The sequence below is a fragment of the Pochonia chlamydosporia genome, chromosome 2 (genome assembly GCF_001653235.2).
Source record: "Pochonia chlamydosporia 170 chromosome 2, whole genome shotgun sequence".
NCBI lineage: Eukaryota > Fungi > Ascomycota > Sordariomycetes > Hypocreales > Clavicipitaceae > Pochonia > Pochonia chlamydosporia.
Genome location: NC_035791.1, coordinates 6,502,922 through 6,530,678, shown reverse-complemented (window position 1 = coordinate 6,530,678; position 27,757 = coordinate 6,502,922). Strand labels below are relative to the sequence as shown.

The 27,757-nt window shown below is 48.2% G+C and overlaps 9 protein-coding genes across 9 annotated transcripts; 4 read left to right on the top strand and 5 right to left on the bottom strand.

The window, feature by feature from the left end:
• Window positions 1-364: 364 nt before the first annotated feature.
• VFPPC_11745 (zinc finger-like protein) lies at window positions 365-4,600 on the top strand (the record flags this gene model as incomplete). Its single annotated transcript, XM_018289840.1, has 5 exons — window positions 365-476; window positions 667-1,281; window positions 1,347-1,636; window positions 1,725-2,335; window positions 4,315-4,600. 5 exons carry the CDS (start codon window positions 365-367, stop codon window positions 4,598-4,600), a joined length of 1,914 nt encoding a protein of 637 aa, XP_018136224.1.
• A 1,153-nt stretch (window positions 4,601-5,753) lies between these two features.
• Window positions 5,754-6,947, bottom strand: VFPPC_17049 (hypothetical protein; the record flags this gene model as incomplete). Its single annotated transcript, XM_018294799.1, has 5 exons — window positions 5,754-5,979; window positions 6,034-6,118; window positions 6,169-6,259; window positions 6,312-6,423; window positions 6,478-6,947. 5 exons carry the CDS (start codon window positions 6,945-6,947, stop codon window positions 5,754-5,756), a joined length of 984 nt encoding a protein of 327 aa, XP_018136225.1.
• Window positions 6,948-10,268: 3,321 nt separating this feature from the next.
• VFPPC_11748 (hypothetical protein) lies at window positions 10,269-10,871 on the top strand (the record flags this gene model as incomplete). The annotated part of the gene is made up of 1 exon (XM_018289842.1): window positions 10,269-10,871. One exon carries the CDS (start codon window positions 10,269-10,271, stop codon window positions 10,869-10,871), a length of 603 nt encoding a protein of 200 aa, XP_018136227.1.
• A 502-nt stretch (window positions 10,872-11,373) lies between these two features.
• On the bottom strand, window positions 11,374-12,150 carry VFPPC_11749 (endonuclease/exonuclease/phosphatase; the record flags this gene model as incomplete). Its single annotated transcript, XM_018289843.2, has 1 exon — window positions 11,374-12,150. The coding sequence occupies one exon, from the start codon at window positions 12,148-12,150 to the stop codon at window positions 11,374-11,376; it is 777 nt and encodes a 258-aa protein (XP_018136228.2).
• Window positions 12,151-13,106: 956 nt separating this feature from the next.
• VFPPC_14956 (hypothetical protein) lies at window positions 13,107-13,769 on the bottom strand (the record flags this gene model as incomplete). The annotated part of the gene is made up of 1 exon (XM_018292721.1): window positions 13,107-13,769. The coding sequence occupies one exon, from the start codon at window positions 13,767-13,769 to the stop codon at window positions 13,107-13,109; it is 663 nt and encodes a 220-aa protein (XP_018136229.1).
• Window positions 13,770-16,945: 3,176 nt separating this feature from the next.
• On the top strand, window positions 16,946-17,176 carry VFPPC_18353 (hypothetical protein; the record flags this gene model as incomplete). The annotated part of the gene is made up of 1 exon (XM_022429977.1): window positions 16,946-17,176. One exon carries the CDS (start codon window positions 16,946-16,948, stop codon window positions 17,174-17,176), a length of 231 nt encoding a protein of 76 aa, XP_022285820.1.
• A 767-nt stretch (window positions 17,177-17,943) lies between these two features.
• Window positions 17,944-20,539, bottom strand: VFPPC_11751 (glycosyltransferase family 20; the record flags this gene model as incomplete). The annotated part of the gene is made up of 3 exons (XM_018289845.2): window positions 17,944-18,038; window positions 18,148-18,270; window positions 18,637-20,539. The coding sequence occupies 3 exons, from the start codon at window positions 20,537-20,539 to the stop codon at window positions 17,944-17,946; spliced, it is 2,121 nt and encodes a 706-aa protein (XP_018136232.2).
• A 1,399-nt stretch (window positions 20,540-21,938) lies between these two features.
• Window positions 21,939-23,156, top strand: VFPPC_11752 (hypothetical protein; the record flags this gene model as incomplete). Its single annotated transcript, XM_018289846.1, has 2 exons — window positions 21,939-23,031; window positions 23,095-23,156. 2 exons carry the CDS (start codon window positions 21,939-21,941, stop codon window positions 23,154-23,156), a joined length of 1,155 nt encoding a protein of 384 aa, XP_018136233.1.
• Window positions 23,157-24,747: 1,591 nt separating this feature from the next.
• VFPPC_11754 (hypothetical protein) lies at window positions 24,748-25,770 on the bottom strand (the record flags this gene model as incomplete). The annotated part of the gene is made up of 1 exon (XM_018289848.1): window positions 24,748-25,770. One exon carries the CDS (start codon window positions 25,768-25,770, stop codon window positions 24,748-24,750), a length of 1,023 nt encoding a protein of 340 aa, XP_018136235.1.
• Window positions 25,771-27,757: the final 1,987 nt, after the last annotated feature.

Below are 27,757 nucleotides of genomic sequence, written 5' to 3'. Positions count from 1 at the left end.
ATTCTTGGCCAAATGGCTCAGTATTCGGTTCGTCATGGAGGTCGCCAGCCGCCTCGACCTTGTCTCCTTCCACTCATGTAAATTTCGGTCCTTCCGGAGACAACTTCGAAACCAGGCATGTCTTTCCTCCGTCACCGCACCCGTCAAATTCTGAAGCTTCAAGAGTAGCTGCCACGCCATTATCCACGCCTCCAGGTAAGATTACTGTTTCCACTAATCTCTGTCTTAATCTCATATTTTGTTGGGACCATAGCCTTGACGCTTTCCCTGTATGCATCAAGGCACATTACTACCTTTCTTGAATTGCGAGTAGATTGACGTTTGAAAGCCTGAACAAGGCCCTTGATGCATGGCCGTTGACAATATGGCGGATTGGGCAAACACTGGTAACATTTTGGCCGTCGTTCTTGCAATCCATCATTCACCCCGCCAAGTACCGAGATACCGCCCGCTGTACTCATGTTTCCGTGAGAGACGTGAGATGGGGCGGAAAAGTTATCAACCTACCTCTGTGGTCATGCATCACTCGCTGCCATGTGCTTCCCCAACGATTACATTCCAATGAGACCTCCTCTCTCCTTCGTCCGAATATTTCGTGTCAAATCAGCTACTGAAGCTGGCAACGAATTCGTCATTGTCTCGCGCACGATCTGACGTAACCTGCAGTCTTACCTACGACGTCGCAATTTGAGTTCACCCCTCCGAGTCCTTCTGAGTCATTTTATCCCTCCCAGCCGGCACCATTCAAACGTCCGGTTGTCCCTGATGGCAGTACGGCCTCCAGCAATGAAGTCCTTCGCAGCCCGTTTCGAGACTGTATTGGCACATTTGGACTGCAGAAGTCACTGTTCTTCAGCCTGCCCAGTGATGGCAAAGTCAACGGTTACATCAAGTTCTCGTGGCCGAAGGATAAGCGTGCAAAGAATACCCTCACTAGCCGTACGGCTTCAATTTCGGACGCCAATAGGGTGATTGAAATTAATGACGCCACAGACACAAGTGACGGGTTCGCGTCGCAGTCTTCAATGGCACTCACTGGCCCCTCCCGAGCACCCTCGAGGAGTGAAGATTCAGCCAAATTTACTGTCGAGGTATCTAGCTTCTACAGTCAACTCTCGGCAGGGAATACTACGTCTAACACACCGGTCGGATTCACCTCATCTACTGTACTCTCGAATGCTTCTACCGAAGTTGTTTCTATGGGGGCACCGAAGTTGTTGCCTTCGCAATATGGTTTGGAGGCCAAAATGGACAACACCGACAGACGATTTTGGATGTTTTGTGAGTAGATTGAGGCTCCCTGAGCGTCGACGTGAATAACTTTAAGCTTTCTGACCAGTTATTAGATGTTTGGAATTGGTGTCCTGGTCGCAGCATACTGGTAGACACAAATCTATGGCTAAAGGATTTTGCCCAGATGCACAAAAGCCTTGGTGTTCGATCAGCTATCCAGAGTCTAGCCGGTATCTACATATACGATTATTTGCCACTCGACTCTATTCGCGATAGGGTCAATCAACGTTTCTTTGACGCCGAAGAGCGATATTCTCAATTGCTCAATGATCCCGCGACTGACCGAGATGAAGCGCAAGCAAATGAACTAATTACCATTGCTGTAATTCTCTCCATGCAAGATGTAAGTTTGAATTATGCCAGTGAAATTCATCACCATACGTATACCTTAGCCGATTTCGTCGTGAATTTTGCCTCTGACATGGTTGTAGATTGTGTTAACGGAACGCCGCCTGAATAAGCCATTTTCTCCTCGTTGGCTTCGGGGGTTCCGGCAAGGGGAGCAACTTCTTGAAGCAACCGATCACGGTTCGAGGTTTTGGAAGGCGTCAAACGTACAATCATCGTCATTACGGGTCTCTCAGTCCATCATTGTTGGACGTGCAGTCATCTTGGCCCAACCGATGTCTTCGTTACCACCACCCCACGAGTTCAATGCTCAAGAAGAGGCATCCCGCTTTGGTTGGCTTCTTCATGGGACAGACAAAGATATGTATAAAATCCATGGTGGTTGTGGGTTTTCGAAGAAGCTGCTTCACATTATGGGCCAGATAACGTATTGTGCAGCGCGATTGCAGCAAGAGCCGTTGACCCCGATCGTGCCGGTGACCGCGAAATATTTGTATGCAGAGCTGCGCGAGATGAGACAATGGAGCTCTGAGTCGAGGAGTTGGGAGAATGCAAAATCTAAGCCACCAATGATCAAATGGATACGATCTCGACCGAAGGGTTATCAGATTGACACAAACGCATCAATGACGGATGTGACTGCAGAAGCCTGGCGCTTTGCAGCGATACTTTATCTCCAATGTCGGGTGTTCCGGTATGTAGCAAGATTCGGGGGCCTTGATACGGCATCAGCGAGACACTAACATGTCGAGTTATTAGATTGCCTAGAAATCACCCCGAGGTGGTATCCAAGCTAGATAATCTTGCCAGATGTATCACAATTATGCCAACCTCGGGAACTCATTTTACGGCTCAGGCACCGCTGTTTCCTGTATTCTTACTAGGAATATTGGCAACTGTGCCTGAACATAAAGCCGTTTCGAGTAACTGGTTTAATAAAGTCCTTCAGACTCCCGTAAGAAGTGTAAGTTTACGATCTCTGCGGAGCGCCTTCTGGTAGCATTGAAGGCTCGATAGCTAATGGCATTTTTTGGGGGGGACAATACAGAGTGTTCCACCCTTACACACGGCGCTCTTGCATATTTGGAGCTGGATTGACAAAGACATCCCCCTCTCCTCGCTGCTTACTCTCGGGACAGATCAGCCCATTCACTTACGACTAGCTTGGTGGGAGGATTTGGTCACCCGAGTCCAGGCACAAGAACAAGAAGTGCTCTGTCTGACGTGATGAAGCACACAAAATTGTTGAAAACAAGACCCATATGTGGATGCGTAGACATGATCCCTCGGACAGCTCTCCGATCAAGTTCTTCTCCAGAACCTGCAGCAAAAGAGGTCGCCCGCCTGAGGTGTCAACACATGGGTAACGGAACTGCGATGACCATAGACTCCAGGCGTAAATACACACCAGCAACGGCGATCCCCTTCGCAGCTTTCACGGACGACTCATCCACGGCTGAACAATCTACTGAGCCTCGTTTTAATCGGTAAGATCTGCGTACCTCGCTGACAAGTCAGCGGGTCCTTCCTTCCAGCATGGAGCAGAATCCCGTGAACTTGCATGAACAGCACGCGGCAGACGCGGAGCGGGCCTAACGGGTTAGGGGAAACTCTGTGGGAATGGGACAACCTTTGTCCTGAGACTTGATGACTGGTGTTGGGTGGCTAATAAATCGCCTGCACAGATTGTTCCCTGTCAAGTCCTTCACCATCACGAAGAGAACAAGATAACCTCATAATCTCCGAATGCTTTCATCATGCCATGCTGGGTTCATTTCACAATCCTTATGCGTATTATCAGCCTCTCAAGCAACCGCACAAGTACAAAGCATGTGCTAGAGTCGTAGGCTCTTAGCTTTATAAGCTCTTTGCAAATAAGCGCCCACCCATTCGGTTTTAAGCGCGGCCTTGTTTCACAGTTCTCCACGGCACATCGAATGCCGTCTGACGCACTGTTAAGTGCTTTGCCTCGTGGCCCTGGGAAACCAACTCAATATGGTGATGCATCTGTCGGTTTCCGATTCTCGAATCAATCCATGCAATATACCTTTACATAAACAGTTAGTACTGCGAGTGTTCACGCACGTCGCTGCGTACGGTGAATTGCCTAAGCACCTATTACCCCACTACTTAGTATCAACCCATTGGCCAGAACAAAATCGTGTCAACCACACCAATGGCAGCCTCAAAGCCTAGTACTTACCGAAACACGCGACATTGGAGGTAAACCATAGCGGCAAAGCGCCAAGCTTCTGCGGTGGCATCCGTCATGTCTGCGTTTGTGTCGATCTTAATAAGCCTCCGGCTGAGAGCGAACCCGTTCAATCAAGGATGGCCCTGACTTTGCATCCTTCCAACTTTTCGATTCAGTGCTCCATTGTCTCATCTCGAACGATATGCTGCTCAAGCATCCTGTTGCTTCAGTTCTGAAGGTGCAAGACCTTAGGCTAAGAGTCATTTGACAGGGCTAGGGTTCCTAGGGCTGTTGGAGGCCAGCCTGGTCCGAAGACTTCTCCTCCGCAAGCCTAGCTGCTCGACAATCAACCCACCGTTTGTGTACACTCGAGAGCCAACAATGTAAAGTAAACAACGCAAATCATCTCCACGTTGCGATAACCACACAACAAGGGAACTCCTAGCCCGGTACCATCGTTTGCTCATTCTCACCGTCAGAGGGGACCGTGACATAGAACTCTGGGACTTCGGCGAAGTGATCTCACAACTAGGAGAGGGTGACGGTGACAGCGGCCTTGATGGTCTAGGTATCGCATGCGAATGCGACAGCGAGGACGAATGCAAATACGACCTCTTGGACGACGACGAGGAATCAGAGCATTCGTGCACGGGGTCAGATGCCGATTACTACGAGCTAAATGGTGAACGCACAGACCGAAAGAAAAGAGTTACGAGGCGAAAAGGAACGCCAGCAGGAACGGAAAAATTTCAGGCGAGAGCTTGAACGCTGCAAGGAACAAGAAGTGTACCAGCCTATGAGGCCATGCTGGAGGCTCAGAAAAAGGGAAACAGCCCTCGCCGTTGCCTGGAATCTGTCGCCGGCAAAGGCCTTTTACCTATACTCCGTGGATCATGTCTATTATTCCTACGACAACTTCCTCTACCCGTCAAAATATGTGGAATTCTATTACATCAGCGCAGATGGTGAGTGTGGCAATCCCCCAGATGGAGAGGCCGAGATTCTTGGCCATGTGTACTTGAATGCCAATGCAGGTTGCGATTTTGTACCTTCCCGTCCTCCAAAAACGGCTGGCTGGCAAAAGACACCGATGACAGCTGAACAGTCGGAATATGAGCCTGTATTCAATTCATCAGCAATAAGTACTTAATCATGACCGTTTTATTATAGCATAAGAACGCTCTCATAGGATTCCAAGATTCTACAGATTGCTATATAGAGAGTTATTTGACTCTTCTGCTTATCAGCATATCTTAAAACGAAGTTTCAATGCGTCCTCCTTACTAGAGAGGTAGAAACCTTATTGATCTCGTCTTACATTTTGATATCGCATAAGAAACATTCTGGCAAAATTTTAGCGCTTTTTATTAAAAACTGGCTGCGTTTGCAGGGGGGTTAAAAAGTGCCATTTGTATGGGATTGTGAGGTGTGGCACTCGGGGGTTTGTGGCACTCGCAGGTGGAATACGTTACATGTTTTACGAAGTTATTGGACTTCATCCATGCTTCTCGGTATATTACGGATACGGAATGTAAGGTATGCGGACCACTTCGAGCTTCGGGCGGACATGGTGGTTGAAATCGGAGCCGCAGGTTGTTTCCTTTAGGACAAAGTTAGGTGACCATGCCTTTACCCCGTGGGAAACAAGGGGCGAAGATGGAGCCAGTATTAAGTAATCTACCTGCCATCAATTGTGGAATCGGTTATAAGCGATGGTCAAAACGAGGTTAGGGATGTTGAAGAACTAGCATAACGAGCTGATGGAACCATTGAATAGATAGCTTTTGAGTGGAATACCTACAGCCATGACTGCACACACAATCTTATATTACTCTTAAAACTTATGCAACCAAACGATTCGTTAACAGTAGAGTACCCCAGCTCTGCCCCGAGCCCGAACCATTTGTGCTTTGAGAATCTACTTATGATTGCGCTTCGCCTTTTTATTAGGGCGCATCTCATTCTGGTACATGCGGAAAAAATCATCAGGCTCGGTTGGATGATCTCCAGTAACATCGTGGAAAGCCGTAGTTGCAATATAGTTGGTCTTGCCTTCGCGCACCAGACTATAGTATTCCAAAAGGTATTGCTGTTCCGACTGGTCGCTGTCTGATTGCGATTTGAGAACACGTTTTGCTTCAGCCCTAGAGAGAATTAGCATGGTTTGTTCACGTGTAGCATTCCTGTAGATTGTATACTCGGAAATATCTTCAAACTTCATCTCAGTCCCCAACGCGTTACCCGCTGCGGTAGCGAGCTCGTTACCTGCGCAGAGTTTTGGTCCTTCTCACTCATATCAGTCGCATTCATTGCAAACTGCATGCCTGACTTACCCGTCACGACCATCATCTGTCCTCTGTGCGCGTCGTCGAACCCGTGTTTTCCTCTGCCTGTGAGAACGTGGGCTGCGACGCGAGCAACGTCCTATACAGCATTAGCCATAAGACCATAAGACTGCGGGTCGTCGAATTCTCACCCCCAACGCTACGGGAGCGAATTTGTGATTCTCTCCAATCGGCAAAGGCAGTAACCCTTCTTCCCTGGCTTGCGGAGCATAGAGGAGTAGATTCTCAGCGTAAAATCCCGCTCTGGCCCACGTTAGCACAAATACATCGTCAATCATGTAACAGGGCAATTAGAACCTAATTACACAAGGTGATCCACCTGTTGGCGTACTGGCATCACCCTTTGCCTGCAGAACCAAGGCCTCGAGGTCGATAAACTCCCGAAGTCGAGGCTGCCGCTTGGGATCTGCATAATCACAACCTGCCGAACTAATGAGGCACACATTCGTGGCCTGGGCCGTCTTAGCCGCGTCGACTAGTTCGGCACATACATCAAGCTTATTTTGGCGTGCAGGTGGCACGATGCAAACTGTATCGGCTCCACTGTCCTTGAGACTCTTCGCCACGTCCTTGACGCGGCCGGGTACATGGGGAACGATTACTGCACCAAGATTTTTGAGCTCAGCTGCCCGTTCAGACTTGGGGTCGAAAGCGAGTCCAATCACGGAGTCGACTTTGCGCGAGAATTCTCGATGCTGAAGAATAAGTTCAGCGATGGCGAAACCCGTATTGCCATCCACGGCACTAATGCAGATCTTACGAGACATTGGTGTTCAGTAAATAATGCTTTCCTCCTTACTATTTAGAATCAACAGGGGAAAATGTCAGAGAGGGTAGTGTTTCTTTAAAATATATACTTTTGTACATGTTAAGTTGCTCAGCAATATTTTATCGTGATGTCACGTCTGCGTTATCACGAATACCGACTTTACAGTCGGCCGCCACAATCATCCTCGTACCACCTTGTCGGAGTCAATGGTCCGGTATGTAGCATTATTAACTACTCTCAACATTTAGGTCAATGACAGGTTCATCCCATCTAGGCGAATACCGCAGCAGTAAGTTATCCAGTTGGCTCGATGACGCATCACCACACGATAGCACAGGGCATTGGAATGGATGCTGTTCACCATATCGGTTGAGAGCACGGCTTGTGTATCGATCGTGGCAAGGTTTGTACAATTGCTTTTAGCATGAGCTCCCCACGCCCTCGTAAGCGAGGGCCAGAGTATCATCACTTCCAGATGAGACACAATCACACTGCAGAGCTTCAATTGAGGCACATCCAGGTTCCATTGGATATCGGGATATATTGCTAAGTACGCAAATGGCTTGCGTCTGAGAGTTATGTAAGATAAGTGAAACCAGCTTGCCTGAGACCTTGGTCTGGTACTCTCATATCCTTGCCTGATTGTACGAATGGCGAGAAGAGCGGGTGTTGCGGACTATCCGAAGTCGCACGTGGCCATGCGACGGTTCCCTGCTGCTTTGTTATTTCGGTAGCAGCGAACTGCGTACCGAAGGTTCCAAGCGTAGTATCATATTGAAGTCGCCCGTCATATGGCCGACATATGTCAATGCAGTCTTGGAGAGAACTCTCTTCTCCCTCGACTCCTACTCGGATTCTCCATTCCTCGGCAAGGTAAGCTATTATGCGCAAGGCCTTTTTAGCAAGAGGATGACATCGCTTCATTTCCTCAAGGGCCGTAACGTCCTTATCGAGGGCATGCAAAGCCGAGGAGCATCTTGGTTTCGCAAGCTCAGGGTTCCGCCTTTCAAAGGCAGAAGAGTTTCTTTCGGCGCAGCTGGTGATTGTGGCAAGATGAACGATGGCGGCAGAGAAGACAAAATATGGTATAAGAGAGGGCGTTCTCTGCAGTGTGTATAGCTTGGCATACGACTTAACCAGAATACCAATTGCGTCTGCCGCCTCGAGGCAAATTTTTCGCGGTAACAAGTCGGTCCCCGTGATGCTGCATTCTATAACAGGCCAGAACAACTGTATGATAGTAAAATGATAATACATACTAGTCGATGCCGTCAGACGGTTAGGCTGGTTCTAGGGGTGTTTTGAGAAGACATACTGAACGAAGAGCACGTATGGAGTAAAATTCTCGCCAAGTCGCAAGGCTTCTGGTAGCTGGTCATACCACACCAAGTACTTTGTGTAAAGTCGCAACAGACTCTTTGACGTCAAACATTCCACTGGGCTGTGGACGAGATATAGGCATTGATGGGCCAGTTCGCTTAGTCGGCAAAACAATCTAAATACCGACCCTTCGTTCGATACCTGCTCACAAGGTTGTGGCAATGGTACACCTGCCGGCGCTGTTATCAAACCGGAAATCCAGTTTGTCGGACGTCAATGCCTACCATCATCGGTATACGGAATCCAGGACCTATTATCTTCCACTTCTATAATCGGGGGTTTAGGTGGTAGCGTTGGCAAGAACGATGTTCTCGGCAAAGAGCCAGTAAATGACAGGGCGCTGGATGAATTGATGTATTAGCATCCCATCAAGTAAGCTGTTGCGTACAGATTAAGGATCAATGGATGTTATGCCTACTTATCTAGAGTGAAGGCCCCCCAAAATGTCGCCAATTGAACTGTACGTGCCTCGTCGTACTCGGCACTTTGTGAATCATGCTCACGGGTTTGGTGCAAGCCCATCTCAATAGCTAACCTCATGCATTGGCCGGCATAGTACTCGCTCACAGACATTCGACCGTAGCTCGCTTCCCGGATTGACATAATACCCAGTGCCTGGACAGTGGTTATAGAATGGTGATCTGTCTCGAGAAAAAATAGTCGTTGACACTCTTTGAAGAAATTTTCTCCTGACGTGAAACAATCGCCGGCTTCATCCCGGGCTCCACGCTGATTGGAAAAACGACAGCCCAAGGCAAGCAGGGCATTTGTGAGTAATGAGGAGCAGTACCTCCTTCGGCCATCATGAAAATCCGGAGATAGTGCTCCTTGCTCAACGATGCAAACGTGGGATATTCCCAGCAAAAGTATAACGCTAACAAATGCTGTACTAGGTCTGTATTATCAGTGACGGTCGTCCAAGTACCGGCGAACTCGGTCGTTGGCTGTCCCCAAGACCATAACACAGAATTGACTTCAGCTGATGCTGGCACAGGCATGTCGTGATCTGTAGTATGAGGCGGCATAGCCGGCAAACAAGCAGCATCGGCCGGGCCTAACATCATAGGCACATCTTCCTTCCCTTCGTGGCGAATGGTATCATGTTTTAAATCAGGAACTTGATTTCCTCGTTTCCAGAGATTACTCACTGTTCAAATCACCCTCGTCCATCTCGTCAGATATGCTCCTAACTGAATCTCCACCCCATAATCTCGTCAAGATTTGGCTTGCACGCTCCGACTGGACTAGGGCGGAAATAACACGACTAACTGAATCTTGGTGTTGCCGTAATTGTTCAATTTCCGCTCGAAGTTCGTCCTTTGACTGCCGCAATGGAGCCTCGTACACACAATCAACCGCGTAGGACTTGCAGCGACCGCATGGATTCTGTCCATCACACTAGTGGTACGTGTTCGTCATCCAGAGCTTGCGTTTTCACATTTTACGTTGCAGCGCACTTGAATCCGCAATAGAGTGCACTGCTCCGTTCCATGGCTTGCTCTACAATGAACAACAGACTTCTGCTGTAACATCTTTGACCCTGCCTTTGCGTGTTTCTTTCCCTTTTGCTGTGCAAGAAGTGATCCTTGAGATATGTCGACCTTGGTGGTGGACACCACTCTAGCTGTTGAGAATCCCTCTGGAAGGGATACCCGCAACAAAGAGCGTGAAAGCATTTGATCTGTTTGTGCTCTTAGCTACTTGAGTCTTTATTTTGATTTAGGAGTGTCAGTCACGCTTGGGTTGTTATTGACCTGTTGACTCGTTGGGCTGCATGGAGCTTTTAGTGTGGTCGCTTTGGGAACTAAGCCAGACCAAAACGGTCTCAGCCAAAGGCTGTCTCTTGTAGAACCCGAGAATTACGAAATTGACAATTTTGGCCCCCGCTCCAGAATTAATGAAGCAGCGACAACTTTCGCCAACATCATCAACAAAAGCCATGTCCGAACAGCAGCCGACAAGAGTCCCCTTCACGGGATCATGCCACTGCGGCGGCACTCAATATGTCCTCTTTCTCACCCTCCCTCACCCTTACTCCGAGACGCTGCCTCCCCCTCCAAGCGGCGTGCAGCGCTTCTACCGCTGCAACTGCACAACCTGCCACAAACGAGGACACTTTCACATCCGTCCCCTCAGTCCAACAGACGACTTTCTCCTTCTTTCGCCTCTTGACCCGTTGGAACAGCTTGGCGACTACCAGTGCGGAGAGAAGAGGCTACACTTTTTGTCTTGCAAGACCTGCGCTGTGGGGCTATTCATCTTTGAGGGTGAGGGGGAAGTCGTTGAACTGGATTTAGAAGAGTTGGGTGTCCATGGAAGAGGTGAGCGTGGAACGAAGACACAACTTTGGAGGCCAAAAAAAGGGGGTGGTCACCCCGAGCTAGGGAATTATGTGAGTGTTAATGGACACACGGTGGATGCGAATCAGGACGGCTTTGATATGAGAGAGTTGACGGAAAAGAACTTTGTCATGTATTGCGATTGTTTTGGCGATGAGACGCCGCCGCGATACGGTAAGCCACAAGTCCACGGATGTTATTAACTACTCGCTCTCTATATTTCAAGTCGTATATTTCTAAACATATCGCTACATTCAAACCAAGAACTCCAATCAAGTACATGGGTCTATTTCCCTTCACTTCCCTGCCTCAGCCTCAGGGTTATCCAACCGGCCCGGTCTCGCAAACACGCCCCCGAGGAACGACAACAAACTCGACATCCTCTGCATGCAATAATAGAAAGGGAATGTAATGTAATGTAATTTATTTACGCCCGGAGGGATGATCCCTAAAGGGCCATAACGATGCGCTACTTGCTCATTCTACCCTGTAAGCTAAACACCTAAGGCCCGACAATGGTTTCCTTCCTAAGCACCTGCAGCCTCATTTCGCCAACTGACTGTCCTGCCCTGAGGTCATTCCCCCCGAGTGCCCAGCATCCCATCGTCGGCAGCTGGAGCTCGGTCGGTCAGTGCAAGGCTGCACGACTAGGATATTACGCGCTGATTCCAGTCCACTTGTCCAACTCATCGCAGGTTTACCTGTTCAAATGTCCGCATCCAGCCTTCCTGTTGCCATTGCAAACTTGATCGTTGTTCGGACTGCCGCCATGTCTGGCTTCCATCCCTCGCCATCCGATCCAGACTTGCCTCCCAGGAAGAAAGACAAGTTTCCAACCTTGGTCCGCTTGTACCGTATCATGTCTTCCCTCTCCGAGTTCCAACGTCTGCACCGAAACAGGAAATGCTCGACTGTCTCTGCGGCTTGGCCGCAGCTGCATTGGTCCGAACCTGTAGCCCTGATGCTGTGCAGGTACCTGTTGAGCCTGCACTTTCCTGTTCGCAATTGTACCAGTATTCTTGACTCCTTGGCACTCAAAGCGTCATAAATGGTCCGCGTGTGCTTGCCCGGAAGTGCTGTGTCGATCCGTTGCGAATGCCGGCCTACACCGATGGGTAACCTTTGCCGCTGCTGTTGCAGGTGACCGAGCAGCAGCCTCGTTCTCGTAGATCGTGCTTGGTAGCGTGCTCTTTCTCGAACGCACCCGTCTCCCGTAGAATCACGGGCCATTGTCTTGGCCACCGCACCCGACCGGAAGCGCTCATGACCTGCCGGCACCCACAGCACGGACACCGGCACATCTTGCAGATGCGGCAGCCTCACCTGCCTGTACACCTCTTGGATTGTGCGTTGTCCGGATTGCTGTCGAGGTTGTCCTACCGCCTGTACGGCTGCCCTGTTGCTGCTGACGATGACCACGTTCCTGTGCGGAAGCCTCGCGGGCACGCTGAAGAAGAAAATCGTAGGAATAGCGGATTTCATGCAACCGTTGTTCTGCCCCTGCTTTAGCACGTCTCAGAGCGGCCAATCTTGACTCTGCTGGTGGGGTGGTGTATTCGCAGCTGCACCCGCGTGGCAAGCACGGAGAAGATTGCGGCCGTACACCATCACAGTAGAGCATAGTTAGAGACTTGCCGTGACTTGCTAGATGTTTGATTGTGGTGCTGTAATACCCCGACCTTGCGCTTCCTGCAAGTTTTGCAAGCAGCGATAACAGACCGAGGGCCTTCACTAAAGTCTGGCTCTTGAACTGCACGGTTCCCTGTCGTTGACGGCAGAAGAGGCCGCAAGACGCTCTTAGGCGGCTGGCCGGGCATTCTCGTGGTAGTATAACATAAGTATAACCTTTCCGCCGAGGTGGGGATATATTGCTTGGGCAGTTATATGGTATCGGGCCAGTGCCTGTCTATGACGTCTCTATTGCGGCACCGGCGAATTGCGCTAATGGCGAGTGTGGCGACCTCGCGCGAAGAATATCGTTCTCTTCTACTAGTCGCTCTTTTAGCGGTCGAACTGACCATTAACTTCTGCCACTGTATAAATTTAAGTAATTGTCTATTATTTCGCATCCCTGATGGCTTTCTTGACGATTCCCACAGCGTGAGTCCCTAAGGGGAATTGCCAACAAGGCAAGGACCGGTCAAGTGAATCGCCGCACCAACTAACCATAGCTTTGCTTATGAGTTGCTCCATACTGGCATAACCCGTAATCCTGATTTCATTGTGAGGAAAGCCCCAAAAAGGTGGAGATATTTCACCAAAGACGCCCCTGCCTAGCAATCCTTCTTTCGAGGATTCCATATCTTTTGAGGGAGTGTTTCTGAGCTCTTGAGATATATCCTTCCATTTAGATTGAGCTAAAGACAAATGTCATTATGACATATGTTGTGCTCGCAGTGCTGTTCTGGTTCTCGGAATAGCCAACGAAAAAATAGTATTCAAAGAGACGAGGTCTTGATGAACTTGAGCTGGCTTTTCGCATACCTCCGTTGCCGAGACCCGAGCTGTTGTAGAGTCCCCATGATATGGTCGACTCGCTTTTGAGCCGCCACAGCCTCATGGTTGTTATTGAATGAGTCGTAGTCGACTAGTTTCTCGTTTAGGTCTTTTTGAAATGCTGGGTAGACTGCAGCCTCCTTAGGATATGTTCCTAATATCCCATCACTGAAGTGAAATGAAGGCAGTTGGTCACTGGGGATATTGACAGAAGCGGGGGTCCGCGTTGATGTTGCTAAAGGGGAAAATGGCAAGTCGCTAACGAAGCTTGGCCCAACGTTGTGCCATGATGGTAACGATACAGCCGATACATAACCAGCTACTTTAGTAGGATCAAACAGGTGGTATGTCTCTGAGCCGAGATCAGATTGACCACTCCCACGAAAATCGCTGATATCTGTAGTTCCACATTGGCAGGAACGAGTTATGTTGGCTGGGCGAGGGATCATTTCGCTTTGTCTATCATCGTATCGTTTGCGCTTGATTCCTTTAGTTGTCGAAATCTGGTGGCGTTCTATGGTAAAGGACTCGTGGAATTGTTGCTCGCCGTCGATGTAGGATCTTGGCACGGCATTGGCTGGTGTTGGTTTCCAACTCCCGGCCATCGCGATTGCGATTCTTAGATCTCGCGAGAATTATTTTCCCTGGGAGGAAAGAGTCGAATATGTCGTTGGTGACGTAGATTTCCACTTCGTTTTTAATTACCCGTTCTATGACGTCACAACCTAGCCCCGCTCAATGGGAATTTGTTGATGGTACACAGTTCCTCGCACAGGAATCATTAGAGAGGCTGGTTCTTGCTGGGATGCTGTAACAACACTGGTGCAATCTCTCGAATGAGCCCTTCCCCCAGTCTTTCCATTTTTATTCCTTGTTGCCTGGTCCGGTACGAAATAGCACCTCATAATCTAGAGAATGCCAGGTCAAGTCCCGAGTTCTGTTAAAAGTGTCGGATTACTTGTAATGCTTCCGACCAAGTGAGCACTGTGCTTTCGGTCGTTGTAATTTGCGGTTTTGTCGGCCCAGCTAATACTGTACCTTTCCACGTACTCCGTGGGTTGCATAATCAGGTGGCTACTCGTGATGGGCAGATTTCCTCGAAGAATTTTGGGTTTGGGCGAACTTACTTATCGAAGTCTTGTGGACTTCTCATTAAGCGTAGCCAGTGGTCGCTCATGTTCTTTGGTCTTGGTTTGAAGACTGGCCATTGGTCTTCTAGTCTCCTGGTTTTGGAACAGTGTACTAAGTGTTCAGGGGTACGGAGCCTTTGGCGGGAGCACCGTGGGTTTTCCTTATGATTGAATTTCCGGTGTTGGGGCGCGAGCTGGCTTGGTTCGCCTCCTGTTCTTCCAGCACATTAGCAGAGCGGAAAATATTTGGTATTCTAGTCTGAGAGGCTCTTGGTTGATGATTTGTCCTGGTAATCCATGTCATGATCCGCGCGCTTCGCTACTCTCTCCTCTTGCTCGGCATACCTTGCTTTATCACCAGCCCTAGTATCTTCAGGAGGTGTTTCCGACCGTTTCCGCTTTTCAACGAGGGATTGCTCGCCCAGTGCTCGCTCTACTTTGCTATACGCCGCATCTAGATATTGACAGAGTTGTATCCCGGCCGTAATGGGTCAAAGTAGAATCTAACCTTTGTCTCGTCCGGTGACGCTTGTTTTGAAGAATCTATTATCTGTTTTAACACGTACGCGCTCAACTTCGCACTCCGTCTTTACCCTTCTTCGAGTAGGGTACCTTGACAATCTTTCACTTTTCAACAAACACCATTCGTCTACGCAGACGCCCTCTTCGTCGTCTTGGTTCGCACATTGAGTGTCAATCGGAGTATCTGCTCCGCTCCCACCGACGTCGTGGCGCAGAAACCCACTACGCGGAATGGACATGTCCGGAGACCCCTCCCGCGTGACGTACCATGAGAGCCGTGAAGCTCATGGAGGTATTGGGCCGAGAAACCAATACTACAAATCTCCAATCCAATTCAGGCTGTCCCAACGAATGTTGCGCAGGACGATCTGCGACACGACAATTGATCCGACAACCAGGTAACTCCAAGTCATGGCTTATGATCGACATGCGGACTCGAGGTACAGCAAATGATGAGATTTCAACTGTATGGTCTTCTCAAAAGCCAAGTACCCTGATTCCAACACAGGGCGACTTTGGCACGGACCTATGAGATGCCATGGAGCCCATGCCGCCCCTGGTGGACATGGTGGATCTTGGAGCGGTCCATAACTCCACCGCGCTGCCTTACCTACTCGATCTCACAGGCGTTCTTATACATTGGATCGATGTTCTATCAATTTCTGGATCCACTCTGTTTGCCGTTCCAAGGGATGGGAGAACAGGCTCAGTGTTCGTCATGCCCATCATGCCTCCACAGCTACCTGCGAAGTGGAATCAAAACCATCCGCCAGTAAAATGACTGGGAAGGTGCAATTTGTATTTAGCTGGGACTTGCACAAACCTGTTGTCAGTCGGATCTGCTATGAGTCTTACATTCTACTTGTTGTACATTCTTTTCTGTTCATTTAACTAGGTTCAAACTCTTTGGATTTTAGAATCGTATGGCAGGTCACAAACCGGCATTGAATAACTTACTTGTCTCTAATTTAAAAAGCTGCTGTACGGAATTATGTCAACTATCCCTCCCTTTCCTGGATGTTGAGCTGCCCCAATAGTGCTGCATACGGACGTCAAACCGCAATTTTTATTCTCGGCTGGGACTGGTAGCACTTTATGACGACATATTCATAGTAACCAACAAGAGGCCCTGTGGTCTGTACTACGTGTCAATAAAGCAACCAAGATGCCGAGGAGATCGATCGCCTCTACGGCCTTCGTAAAACCGGTGGGTCGCTTGGGCACTTTAAAGCAACCAACTAGGCTAAACAGTCACCTAATATTTGAACAGTGTTTACTGCAACTAGGCGATAAATGTGCCCAAAAATGGTGACCTCGGGCTGTGCTGCGACAGTAGTATTCATGCCTTTATACCACCGATGTTTAGGCATATTTGAGACCTCTTTCGCTATTAGTCCAATATGGCATTTTACTGCCATATGAGTAAGTGTATCATTACCCAGAATACACTCTGACCGCCTAGTGTCATTCTGTTGAACCGTGGTAGTAGAATGACGAGGACAGAAAAAGAAGCATTCAATAGCCTGGTCCCAGCAAACTGTATATGGCTGGTTATTACAATTATGTCGTTACATTATCGATACAACTGGATAAATTGAGTAGCGCAGGAAGCGGGATGCGGCTGTTAGCACAGCCGGTTATGTGCCGACTGAATCTTCTGCACCGTTACACAACGCTGGGCTTAGCTTTGCGTAGCCAAAGTGTCATGCCCGTCTAGCAATTCCCTTATTTAATATCTATTGACCACGGTACCTAAGCTCCCAGTGGCAGCCCTGTCAAGACCGGAGCAAATGAACCTGTGAATCTGGCGATTGATGGGGAAACTAGCGCTAACTTGACTGGACCTACTGGAAGAATTGTGGGGAGTCAGGCCACTTTTACAGTCGAGTTGGCCTAGATTCATCCAATTTGGGCTTTGGTTAAAACAGTGGCTGACAGCCCCGCGGCGTGATGAAATACAAACATTTCATTCACTTCCAAAAAGGTCTCACCCGTGTCAGCGGTAGAAAGTTCTAATAATTCGCTGTTTTTTTCGTGCAATTTTCTTTTCCTCAGAATAGTTTCGGACTCTCCTATTACTGTCTACGAGAGACAAATAGAGCATCTTTAAGGGACCATAACGGGACGACATGCAGCAATTGGCAGAAAACCCTGCTTCACTTGACGTGACAGTGGGTTGCAAAGCGGAGACACCTGGTGGGAAAGCGCGGGATATCAGGATTATAGTCCAGGAACTAGCTAATATGGACGAACGGCAGCGGTACCTCGGAAAACAAAACCTAGAAGCCATCGAGGCGAGCACTATTATGTGCAACTCCACTAACCCTGAAACTGGATCTTCTGAACAGGCTGACAAGTGACATGTTCTTAGCAATTGGTAACAAACCCTGATTCCAACCCGGATAATCGACCGTTTTTGCTGACCAGTAAAACATATCTCACAGTTCGAATGTCATTCCTGTTCTGCCACTCATACCCAGAAAAGACACCCTATTTCCAGTAGCCTTTACCCATCATAACAAACGGTTCAACAAGAAGCGGCGATTTATGTCTGTCACATATTTTCGTCTTTTCATGCGTGGGGTCTATGGGATCCTGAGGCATGGCCTACGTGGCATGCTAGCCACTCAGGATTGACTGAGCGAGTATTTCAAATTCCGAATAGATCCTGTCATGCTCATAAACGTAGGATGATCTACTGAGGCTCGGGTACTGTTCAAGAAATCTTGTTCCTTTTAGAACATCTGGCAGGATAATCTACCTGCTTATCAGCATCCATACTGGCAAAGCCACTTGAATGGCTAGACTGCCCACCCTTTGAAGCAATCTCCTGGACCTCCTCCTGGGCGCTATAGTTATTTAGCTTGTATCTAAATGGAATGATGGAATGGAGGAAATGTCAATACCGGTTTGCAAAGTTTCCGGGGTTTCTAATTTCCGGTCATTTTGCTTGTACCGCGAGTTTCTATGTTGTAGGTGGCAACGTCGCCTTAGAAGATAATGTTCGTTGGCACATCCTTATGCGTTTAAGAACTTTCCGGTAATTATACCTCTGTGTTGCGTAAAATACCAAGTTTCATCCCATGATCAGTTACGTCGCTTACTCGTCAGTTCTTCCTTACATCATCTACCAAACAACATGGCCCAGGTTCACACGTTCAGGCGTGCGGCCAGAGTATGCAGCTCCGACGACGGGGATATCTGCGAGCACGACACAAGCAACTGTTGACTTGGTGTGAGACATGTGCCCAAGACATTTTTAGGCAGATGAGTCACTACCTAGTGGCACGGGCCGTGCCACTAGGTATATATATGTATGAGAGCTGTCAGCCAGAATTGAATACAATAAGTTCAATCGCAACAGCAACAATGTCAACTAGAGCAAACACCGTTAGCACGGCAACATCAATTCTGTAGAGAACGGCGATGACCGCCAGCATACCAAGAGCCACAACTCCAATTACGGCAAACGGTCATAGCCAGAAAACCATTTCTCAAGGGTTGCCATACAGCACCAGCTCTAGTCGTGAGAACAATACCAACGGTGGCAAAAGTAGTGGCGACAACAGAAACAACATGTATAATATCCAAAACAACCCGCACAGGAATATAACAACAGAAACGACGCTAATAACACCAATAAGCTTCAAAGGATCTATCCAGACATCTGGTTGGTTTGCCGCAGACAAGAAATGCAAAGACAAACGCAAGTATCCACCAATTCATGCAGTTAATCGAGTCGGGACGTATTGCGTCTAAGATCCTGATTCTATTTGTACGCGGTTCGCTTCTTACTGATAAGAGGATGACCGTTCATCGCAAATACTTGACTCACGGGCATTCACAGCTCTCTTCAAACTGTGGATTACCGTGGTCACCCAATACTGAACATCGCGCTCAGTTGTTCGCTTATATAGTGCCTCTTGCATTGTTTGCCGGCTTTTCTCAGACATGTTCAATGCCTCGTGAATCTTATCTGCAACGCCAGTTGTATCCCATGGATTGATCTTAATAGCCTCCTTCAGGCTGCCGGCCGTTCCGCTAAACTCAGATATGATGATCGGGCCATTGGCGTGCTGCTGACAAACCACGTATTCCAAACTCGTCGTACTCATTCCATCACGAACGCTTGTGAATAATGCAAGATCTCCTGACCGTAGCAGAGCGAAATATTCGCTGGTAGTGAGACTTTGGGAGTGTAGCTGAATGGGCATGAAATCCAGTGAGCCATACTTGCTGTTTATTTCAGAGACGAGTTCGCTGACACCAGCAGCGTATTTGGACTCCTCCCTATCATCAGTCTCGATGCTTGTTTGGCTCATGACCTGTACAAGTATCACTCTGTTTTGATATTCCGGATATTTGTCGAGGAATCGACCAAAGGCGAGCAACTTTTTGTCCACGCCGCCTAATCTGTCCTTGGGATCATATGCCACAATAATTTTCTTGCCACTATGCTGCTTTCTCAGCGCTGAGCACATTTCAGTGACGGTGGTCTTCCATGCAAGGGAATGAATCGCAGAAATATCTATTCCCATTGGTATCACCCGAATCCGCACACGCCCCGTTGCTGTTTGAACGACTTTGCTGCTAGCGTCTAAACCGAGAATTCTGGCGCAAGAGTTTGCAAAATGTTGAGCGTAGTGGAATGACTGGAATGCAATTAGATCAGACCCAAGCATACCTTCAAGAACACTTTGCCGTCTACAAAGACATCGAATTAATTCGCTAGAAGGAAAAGGCGTGTGCAGATAGAAAGTGATGCTTATATGCGGATGTCGTTTGCGCAGAAGTAGCGGTAGAAGCATCAAGTAGTAGTCATGGACTATAACAACATCTCCGGGTCTATAAGATTCAAGGACCTTCTCCGCGAACCGTTGATTCATTCGATAATAATTTGCCCATCTCACGCCTTCAGAGTACGGTTCGCTGGGTGGGTGCTGCCTATAATGAAGTAAAGCGCAAAGATCGTGTTCTGCATACTGTCTCCATCTCGATTGGTCACACAACTTGATGCCTTCCGGTTCAATGTCCGTTTCCTCCGCAAGCCACACGGGAAGGAAACATATTTCATCTTGATGTAACTGGCATTCAAGCCTCTGCTGGTCAGCACGAGTCACAAAAATGTTTTTCGGCTGGGTTGTTTGTAACGTTTCCCTCCCTCCCAGAGAAATAGACGTAGACGAAGGGGTTATAAATGCATGGTTAATAGGCACGTTTTCGTTATCACTGCTAGGCGCTCGGCGAATCTCGCCAGTCCACGCCACAACAACGTGATTATAACTACCGTTGGCAGAAAGATAGTGAAGAGCGTCCAACAACGCCGAGCGGTGGTAGCAGCGCCGCAGGTCCTTTGCATTGGCTGCGTCAGCACCGACTTGAACAGGCATGCATTGCGGTCTTCGAGGGCTTACCCAGTTCGAACCTTCGCGATATTCCAAAAGATGTGGGACAGTAAACGTGACAGATATGATCTTCTCATTCGACGGTTGTTGTTGATCCACTTGCGTCTCTGTACGAGAAACAAATGGAGACGTCGCTATCGTCGAATCATAGCCTGGAGTCACACTTGGCGAGTTTAGAACTCTCCTCTCGAAATAGTCTTGGTTGTACGACTCTCTGCCTATGCCAGGTGTGACCGGAACTTGCTGATCGGATTGGTGCGCAGGAGCAGGCAAGTGAGTTATGTTCCTACTCGGTCCCTTCTGTCTTGGGTAAGTCATAAATTACGAGGAGTCGCGAAGCAAGACTGAGATGTTACCCGTCGGCCATGGAATTACTTACCATTTCTTCGCGTCAGTAGAACTGCAAAGCGCTCCTAAAGCTATAGAGTAGTGCGAAGGACTCAGACCACCACACGATAAGGAAGGGGTGGTAATATTGATCGTTTCGTAGCAACCGTCTAACGAAATCCAGTTCGCCCCATTCCACGAAGCCATTATAACGGCGAATGCTTCTTTACGGTGTTTTGTCGATGGTGATGTCATCACTTGTCTAGATATTTGCATATCTGTTCTTTTACGTATGAGAAAGTGGCTTTCCTGTAAAAGCTGTTGGACAGGTCCGATGTAAATACATTGTCCTCTGCCATTGGTCGATGTGGGGATGGCCGAGCTTACCGGACCTTTTCGGCCGAATTAACAGGGACCATTCATTCCTAATTACTGCGTGCGGCACATTACGGGGAATATACTTTAGAAATAAGAAGGCGAATGAGACTGGTTAGTTTGTACTTGGAATATTAAATTGAAAGCTATGTGATGCTTGACTATAGCAAAAGGTCTCTTATTCAGCCGAAAGAGACTAGCTCGATGCAAACGGAATAATCTTGGCCATGCGCGTGGTAAGTATTCCCTGACGGCGGCGAATTACTTTACTGCCCATTGTTCGCCATTAGTCGAATCAGCCTTTTCCGGATATCGATATCTTACAATACTAATGCCCTCTGCTCTTCATAAAATATCGCCATCTCTAGAAGCTGTTGCCTCTTAATATAACCCACATTGAGCCCCCACCTTCGCAGGGAAGAACGATAGTGCTCGCAGCCATGGTTAATCGCCACCAAAGAAATTGCAGGAGCTTCTAATGGAGTGGTGACTTAGTCGAGAAAAGGTAGGCCCGACCTCAGCTCTCTGTCGCCCCAGCGAAGGACACCGATTGATCGAGCTCAATTCGCTCGGTACCCTCAGAGTGGGGTGGGCGGATGTAGTGTAAACGGCATGTCCACCCAAGTCATTGCAGCGTCATCCATATTTCGGAACAAATATATAGATGCAGTATTTTCTTAAGCATCTTGACTTCCCCCTTGCCATCTAGTTCCAAGCCTGCTATTAGGAAATGGCTCCTACCACTCTAGTAGGTCTGCCAACTGAAATCCTGGCACTTGTATGTACAGTGTTGTGCCTACACTGTAATTTCAAAGAGCATCTCAATGGCAAAGCCACCGATATAGACCCTCTCGAAAGCCATAAAGCCCTTCAGTCGTTCAGCAAAACATGCAGTCGTATTCGCAGCATTGTCCAACCTTTCCTTTTTCATTTCCTCTCGGCAAGCAACTGGGCCCTATTCGCAGACACAGTTGTGGAAGATGTGGACGTAATTAAGCAAGTAAGAATATTTGATATGGCCAGTTCTATTCCACTTCCAAGAGCCTGTTATGACGAATATTGCGCAACAATTACGAAAGACACTATTCGCACGACTAGGACCGTCAGCTTAGCCGACGGTGGAGTATGGGAGTACGACGACACTTATCTTGAGAAATCTGAAGCCGAGATCATCATGGCCTTGTTGCCAAGTCTTGAAGTATTCTTACTTGATATCGATAATTTTGGCGAGAAGACCGTCGCCCGTCTTTTGGATAACCAGAGCGGGCTAGGTTGGGGGTGCCTACCTATCCTTCCGCGCATGAAAAGGCTAGATATCCGCTCCCAAGACAATGACTGGACTATACACTACACCAACTCTGTTGCACAGGCGCTTATCAAGTGCGCTCCTAACATTGAAACACTGAGCTTGTATAACATAGATATGAGGTCTGGCTTGATAAATAGCATCCCTTCCTTGGACCTTGCTTGTGACGGCGCAGCAAGAGAGCGGATAGATAATGCAAAAACTCCGATATCTTGGCTGAGAAACCTGCGCACCATTGACCTAGTTGATTGCTGCTTGGAAAATGACGAGCTGATGTGGCTCCAAAACATGACATCAGACTGCGGCGGCCTGGAACGGTTTTCTCTCAAGAAGAAATATTGCGGCCAAGGACTAGGTCCTGAACTGTGGCCATGCAAAGTTCTAGATGCTATTTCAGGTGCCTCCAAAAGTCTAAAAGAGCTCAATTTACACATAAAAGGCACACTTTACACGCAAGACCGTAATGCTGCGGAGCATGTTTGTGGAAGAAATCAGCTAGCACGGTTGACACGCCTCGAGACCTTGGAAATCCACGAAGACGCGTTTTGTCGAGGGCATAGCATGGCATATGAGGAGGAAGACATCAGCGACAGCACAATCGATGACTGGTCGTGCCTGACTAGAATAGTCCCCAATAGTGTCAAGAACTTGGTCATCTGGGCGGATAAGTATATGCCTTCACTAAAGGACCTCATGCACTTCGCGGAACATGTCCTTGCAGGTCACTTCCCGAGCTTAAGGCATACGCATGTTGTTTTCTCAGACTACCATTCTATCCCGCAAGACAAGAGTGCAGAAACAAGTATGTCTGCGGTGGGCAGAGCGATACTCAGGACTTTTGGGAATACTGATGCGGTTGGGATAGTCACCGTGTCTGTTAATAATGATGATCACTGTGAGATTATTGGTCAGTCTGGGAAGCAGTGACCGTTCCATAGTGATGTACTTGATGCCATAGTCACAGACCAAATTATAGTCAATACAACCCTTTTATCACTGCAACGGCTTATGACTTGGCCCTATACTGACACTTAGTGTTAGCTGGCCCACAACTTGTAGGGACATCTCTGCTTTTTTGCAGTATCAAAAAAAAAAGCTATATCTGCAGGTGCTTCCGAAGTCCGGAAGGTCTCGTTCGCGGTTGTGCGACCGGCGGTATTCTCGAGGAATTGGTCATATTCAAATATGCAATATCTGAACAGCGCGTCGCAAATCAAAGCAGTAGCTCGGAAGGAAAATCCAAATCTCTTCAGCACAGGTTCACGGATTCCTTGAATATGTAACTCGGAGGCGATAGCTCACGTGAGATACCCTGACAATCTCCGTACTTTATGCAGTGCGTACTCTTATTTTCGCCGTTTTGCAATGCTCACATGCCACGGCAACAGCTTTGCGAGCTGGCACGAGTTGTCGTTGAAGCTGGACTGGAGATTGCTCCGCTGTTGGTCGCGGTAGAAGAGGCCGAGACATGTCATAAGTCGGTAGGCTGGCCACCAATGGATGCTGATAGATGATTTGAATTATGTGGCCGCTGTGCTTCAGTCTGATTGTAGCATACAATGTGTTGTTTTGTGGCAATCGGCAGCTCCCCACGCGTCGTTGGCAAAGGTAAAAAGTACCGTATTGGCCAAACTTCCTTTGTGACCAATCACGTCTCCAGGCCTGGTCTCCGCAATTGTGAGTCTTGACGTCAACCCGTTGGAATGGAGGACGCCCGAACCACTTGCAATATCGCGTTTCATTGAGTACGGCAAGCGGATTCGGGTCAGTGAGCTAATGGAGTAGAATGCTCGGCTAGGTTGGACATTAGATAAGAAATGCCAACAAAGAGAGATATCCTCGGTTCATATACCACCTTGGGTGCCAAGAAAGTCGTTCACAATTGGAGAGAAATTCCAGTGGGCATATCATCTGTCACACTTCACGACTCGTTTGCATAACTGGACGACGATCGGGCAGAAGATCCCCTGTGAATCGGGCAACGAGAGACTCTCTTAATTTTCTATCTAAAGGAATGGAATCATACAAAATTATATACTTATTGGAATACTGCTGCTTACGCAGCAGTATTACGATTTCCTATTGCCACTTTGCCACACTCGCATGTTTGCTTGACTGAGGCAGCATTTATTTGACAATAGCATATTGTGCTTGCTTTGAATGAACGACCTGATCTTGACATCATCAGAAGGTCTGCAGTGCTCCCCTTACGTACTGCGAAGGAAGTCTTGTCCTAAATGTTTGCAAGGCTGCTGCTGCCTAACTTATGATAGGTGGAAACGTGGTGTTCTGCCTTGCATACGGAGTACATAGTCTGCATCTGGCTGAGGTGTGATGGCCGTGGACCATGCTCTATACGACATGCTACAGACCAGGCCATCAGCACCACACTTTGGACGGGTACAGCGTGCTCTTCACCCATGTCGGCCTTTACACCTTGCGGAACGCAGCCTTGATACGACGAATGAACTCAGCCCACATGGCATCGCGATCATCTCGAGTCCGGTCAATCGCCTCCCTATCTTCCTGAGCTCGTCGTAACAGATAGCTCTTCGTCCTCCCGTATATTGGTAAGTCGTTTTCGTGTGGCAATGGAGCCATAGATTGTCACTAGTGAGGAAATCAAGGGTAACACAATGAACAGCCCAATAAGCGCGGCGCATAAAATCATGGCGAATATCGCGAATCCGTATGCTGCTTGTTGAAGATCATGATCTGGACTTTTAGAGTGCGCTGACAATGATAGATTGAAAGCCGACAGAATAATGACAATAACACCAAACGCTGACACTGTGTTATTGTACTGGTCCATGTAAGGCACATAGCTTTCGGTCAAGGCATGGGGGAAGCCTTGAAGGATGCTGGATATGGAAAACTTATAAGGCGAATATCGGTAAATGGTGTCGAGCCGATTTAACCGCAACTCGCCATACTGGAATCGTTTGTCCATGGTATTAGAGTCCTTAGGGTTGAGATTTGGTAGTATCGTACGGGAAAATTCCGTCCAAGCTCGGTAGTCCAAGTTCACATTGACCAGATGACATTCTTGTGCCACCTGTAAATCATGACCGAAGCGAATGAGACCACAATAAGAGTATAGAAGCCCGCATGCTGCTCGGTGTAATCGAGGTTCGCAGCATATATAGGTCTCCCAGAAATCGTAATTGAGCAGAAAGTCCGGGAGTGGTTTGATAAATATTCTCGATTTCGCCCAAACGAGGTGAAGATCCAGTTCTTCTGCGATTACAATTTCACGGCGAAGGAACTTCTGGTAGTATAAGGAGCGTGGGGCTCCATGGACGGCGATTAGCCATAGTATCTTGCGTATGGAATTGAATCGAGAAAGATCGAAAAAAGCACAGAGAAATCTGTGCACTTCATTTCTATGCTCAAATCTCAGTGGCTGCAGTTCTCTCGCTAGGGGAGATGAATCGTTGAAGGCCGCAGGGAGGACTAGGTCCTCCCTAGCAATCAAGGACGAAGTCGGTGGGAACGGGGGCTTGTATGATGGCGACGCGATCTTCTTCCCGAATTTGTCCATAGAGGATATAGTACGACGACAGTTGCGGGAAAAAATTGGAGTTGTAATAAGATTGGTATGTTAACAGCTCTCTAGAGGAGTTCAGGGTGGAGTACTTATGCAGATTTTGATTTTGATCAGTAAATGATGTCAATCTGGCGCCGCTCGGAAGCTAGGAGTATGCCGTGAACGACGGTGAGTCTGTGAGAGATGCCCCAATTTATGGTTCATGGACCTGCAGATGTCAGTATAGCTGACCACATTATGACTCAATAATTTGTAACCAAATATTTCTTGTCGAAGAAAGTGGAAGGCGGTCGAGGACTTCTTCCAAGCCAGAAGGGGGAGCAATCCAATTGACTTCTAGGCCAAAAGGAATGAGTTTGATGAGGCTTGATTTGCGTGACTATTTGCCATTCCGGGACTGTTGCCTAGCCAGATATGACTTCACTATAACGTCGACTATCGGAGGGTGCAACTCCATCCTATCTTGATTGATTCTACGATGGCCGACATCGAGCGTCAAGATGACGGTATTGACCTAGTTGACTACCACCGAAAAATCCACGGGATCAAACACAAGTGCCGAACTGCAGAACCAATCTTGAATTGATTTAATTGATTTGGAATATTTCTTTTACTAGACTCATCGTCTCGACCGATTGTAGTCGCTTCGAATTCGGCTTTACCCCTGCACGCAGCTACTGTCGGGCAATCCACTGCAGGGGCTAGTCCTCAGTGGACGCGCACCATTCTAGAGTACCTTGGGCTATGCTAAAATGAAAAGACCTGGTGGGAAGGTTCGTGAAAGAACTGGGAACCCAGGCGCTTCTATGAGCGAAGGCCAGGATGGCTGAGCTTGAGTAAAGCCCTACCGTGGAAGTGACGGTAGGCATCGCTATGTCAGATAGTTGGGGAAGGCAGAGGTTGCTGGGAACCACTATACTGACAGCTAATGGACGGATAATGGTGCCTCTGTTGATTGAACACGCAACCATCTTGCCACCTGGGTGGCAACAGTAGTCGTAATACTGCTGCCTTGGGGCAGCAGTATTCCGAAAGTATTAAATATCTTGAGTTTCTGCTGTGTAAAGGAGGAAGGGGAGCAGGAGCACAAGCAAGGGGGAGGAATATACAAGAACTACAACGGTGCAACGCAACATCTGTCAATGACTGTAGCTAAAAAATATCTCATAGCCGTACCTCACCAGCTATTGACCACAATAGGAGGCTGACTAGGAGGTAGTAGACCACAATAGGTACCAGACCACAGTAGGTAGCAGACCACAGCAAGACAGACCACAGAAGACAGACCACAGCAACAGACTACACTAAGACACGACCGCTAAGCCTTACAGAATGCTGATGTCCTTCTTCAGTCGCACAGCGTCAATGATCTGCGCCGCCGTGACCAGGTCATAACGGGTAGATCCGCAAGCCACTACAGATGCAATGTCCTTGTTAAGCTTAGAAGCGATCCGAACAAGCTGCTGCGGACATTTCCCTACGGCCTGCGGTGCTATAGTACGAATCATCGCACTGCTAGTTCTCTGGAAATTCTTTCTGGAAAGTAAGTTAGCTTTACAACGTGACAACGGAGAGAGGAGATACCGACACTATCGGTTCTGCGGCTTCTGAATATACGAGGACAAGCAATGGACACTGTCCCGACAATTCGAACCAACTCTTTCCAGCCCTCTTACGTTCTAGCAAGTCTTGCCTTGTAGCCCGATTCCCTTGATCTCCATCCTGGGCGCTTGAATATATGTCGATTGCGACGCTTGCATCGCGATAACGCGGTTTTCGACGAGAACGCCCTTCCTTCCTATCTGATGCGATGGAAGCCTCGACAGTTCTAAAAACTCTGATTAACTGCACAAAAGCGAGACGTCGCAGCAAATAAGTACCCCGTCGTCTTTCTATTACTTCGTCCATCTTTTTGAATGCGGAAATGATACGCGGATCCGCACTAGGTATATCGTGTGGTAATGTGGTGGCTTGTAGTAAC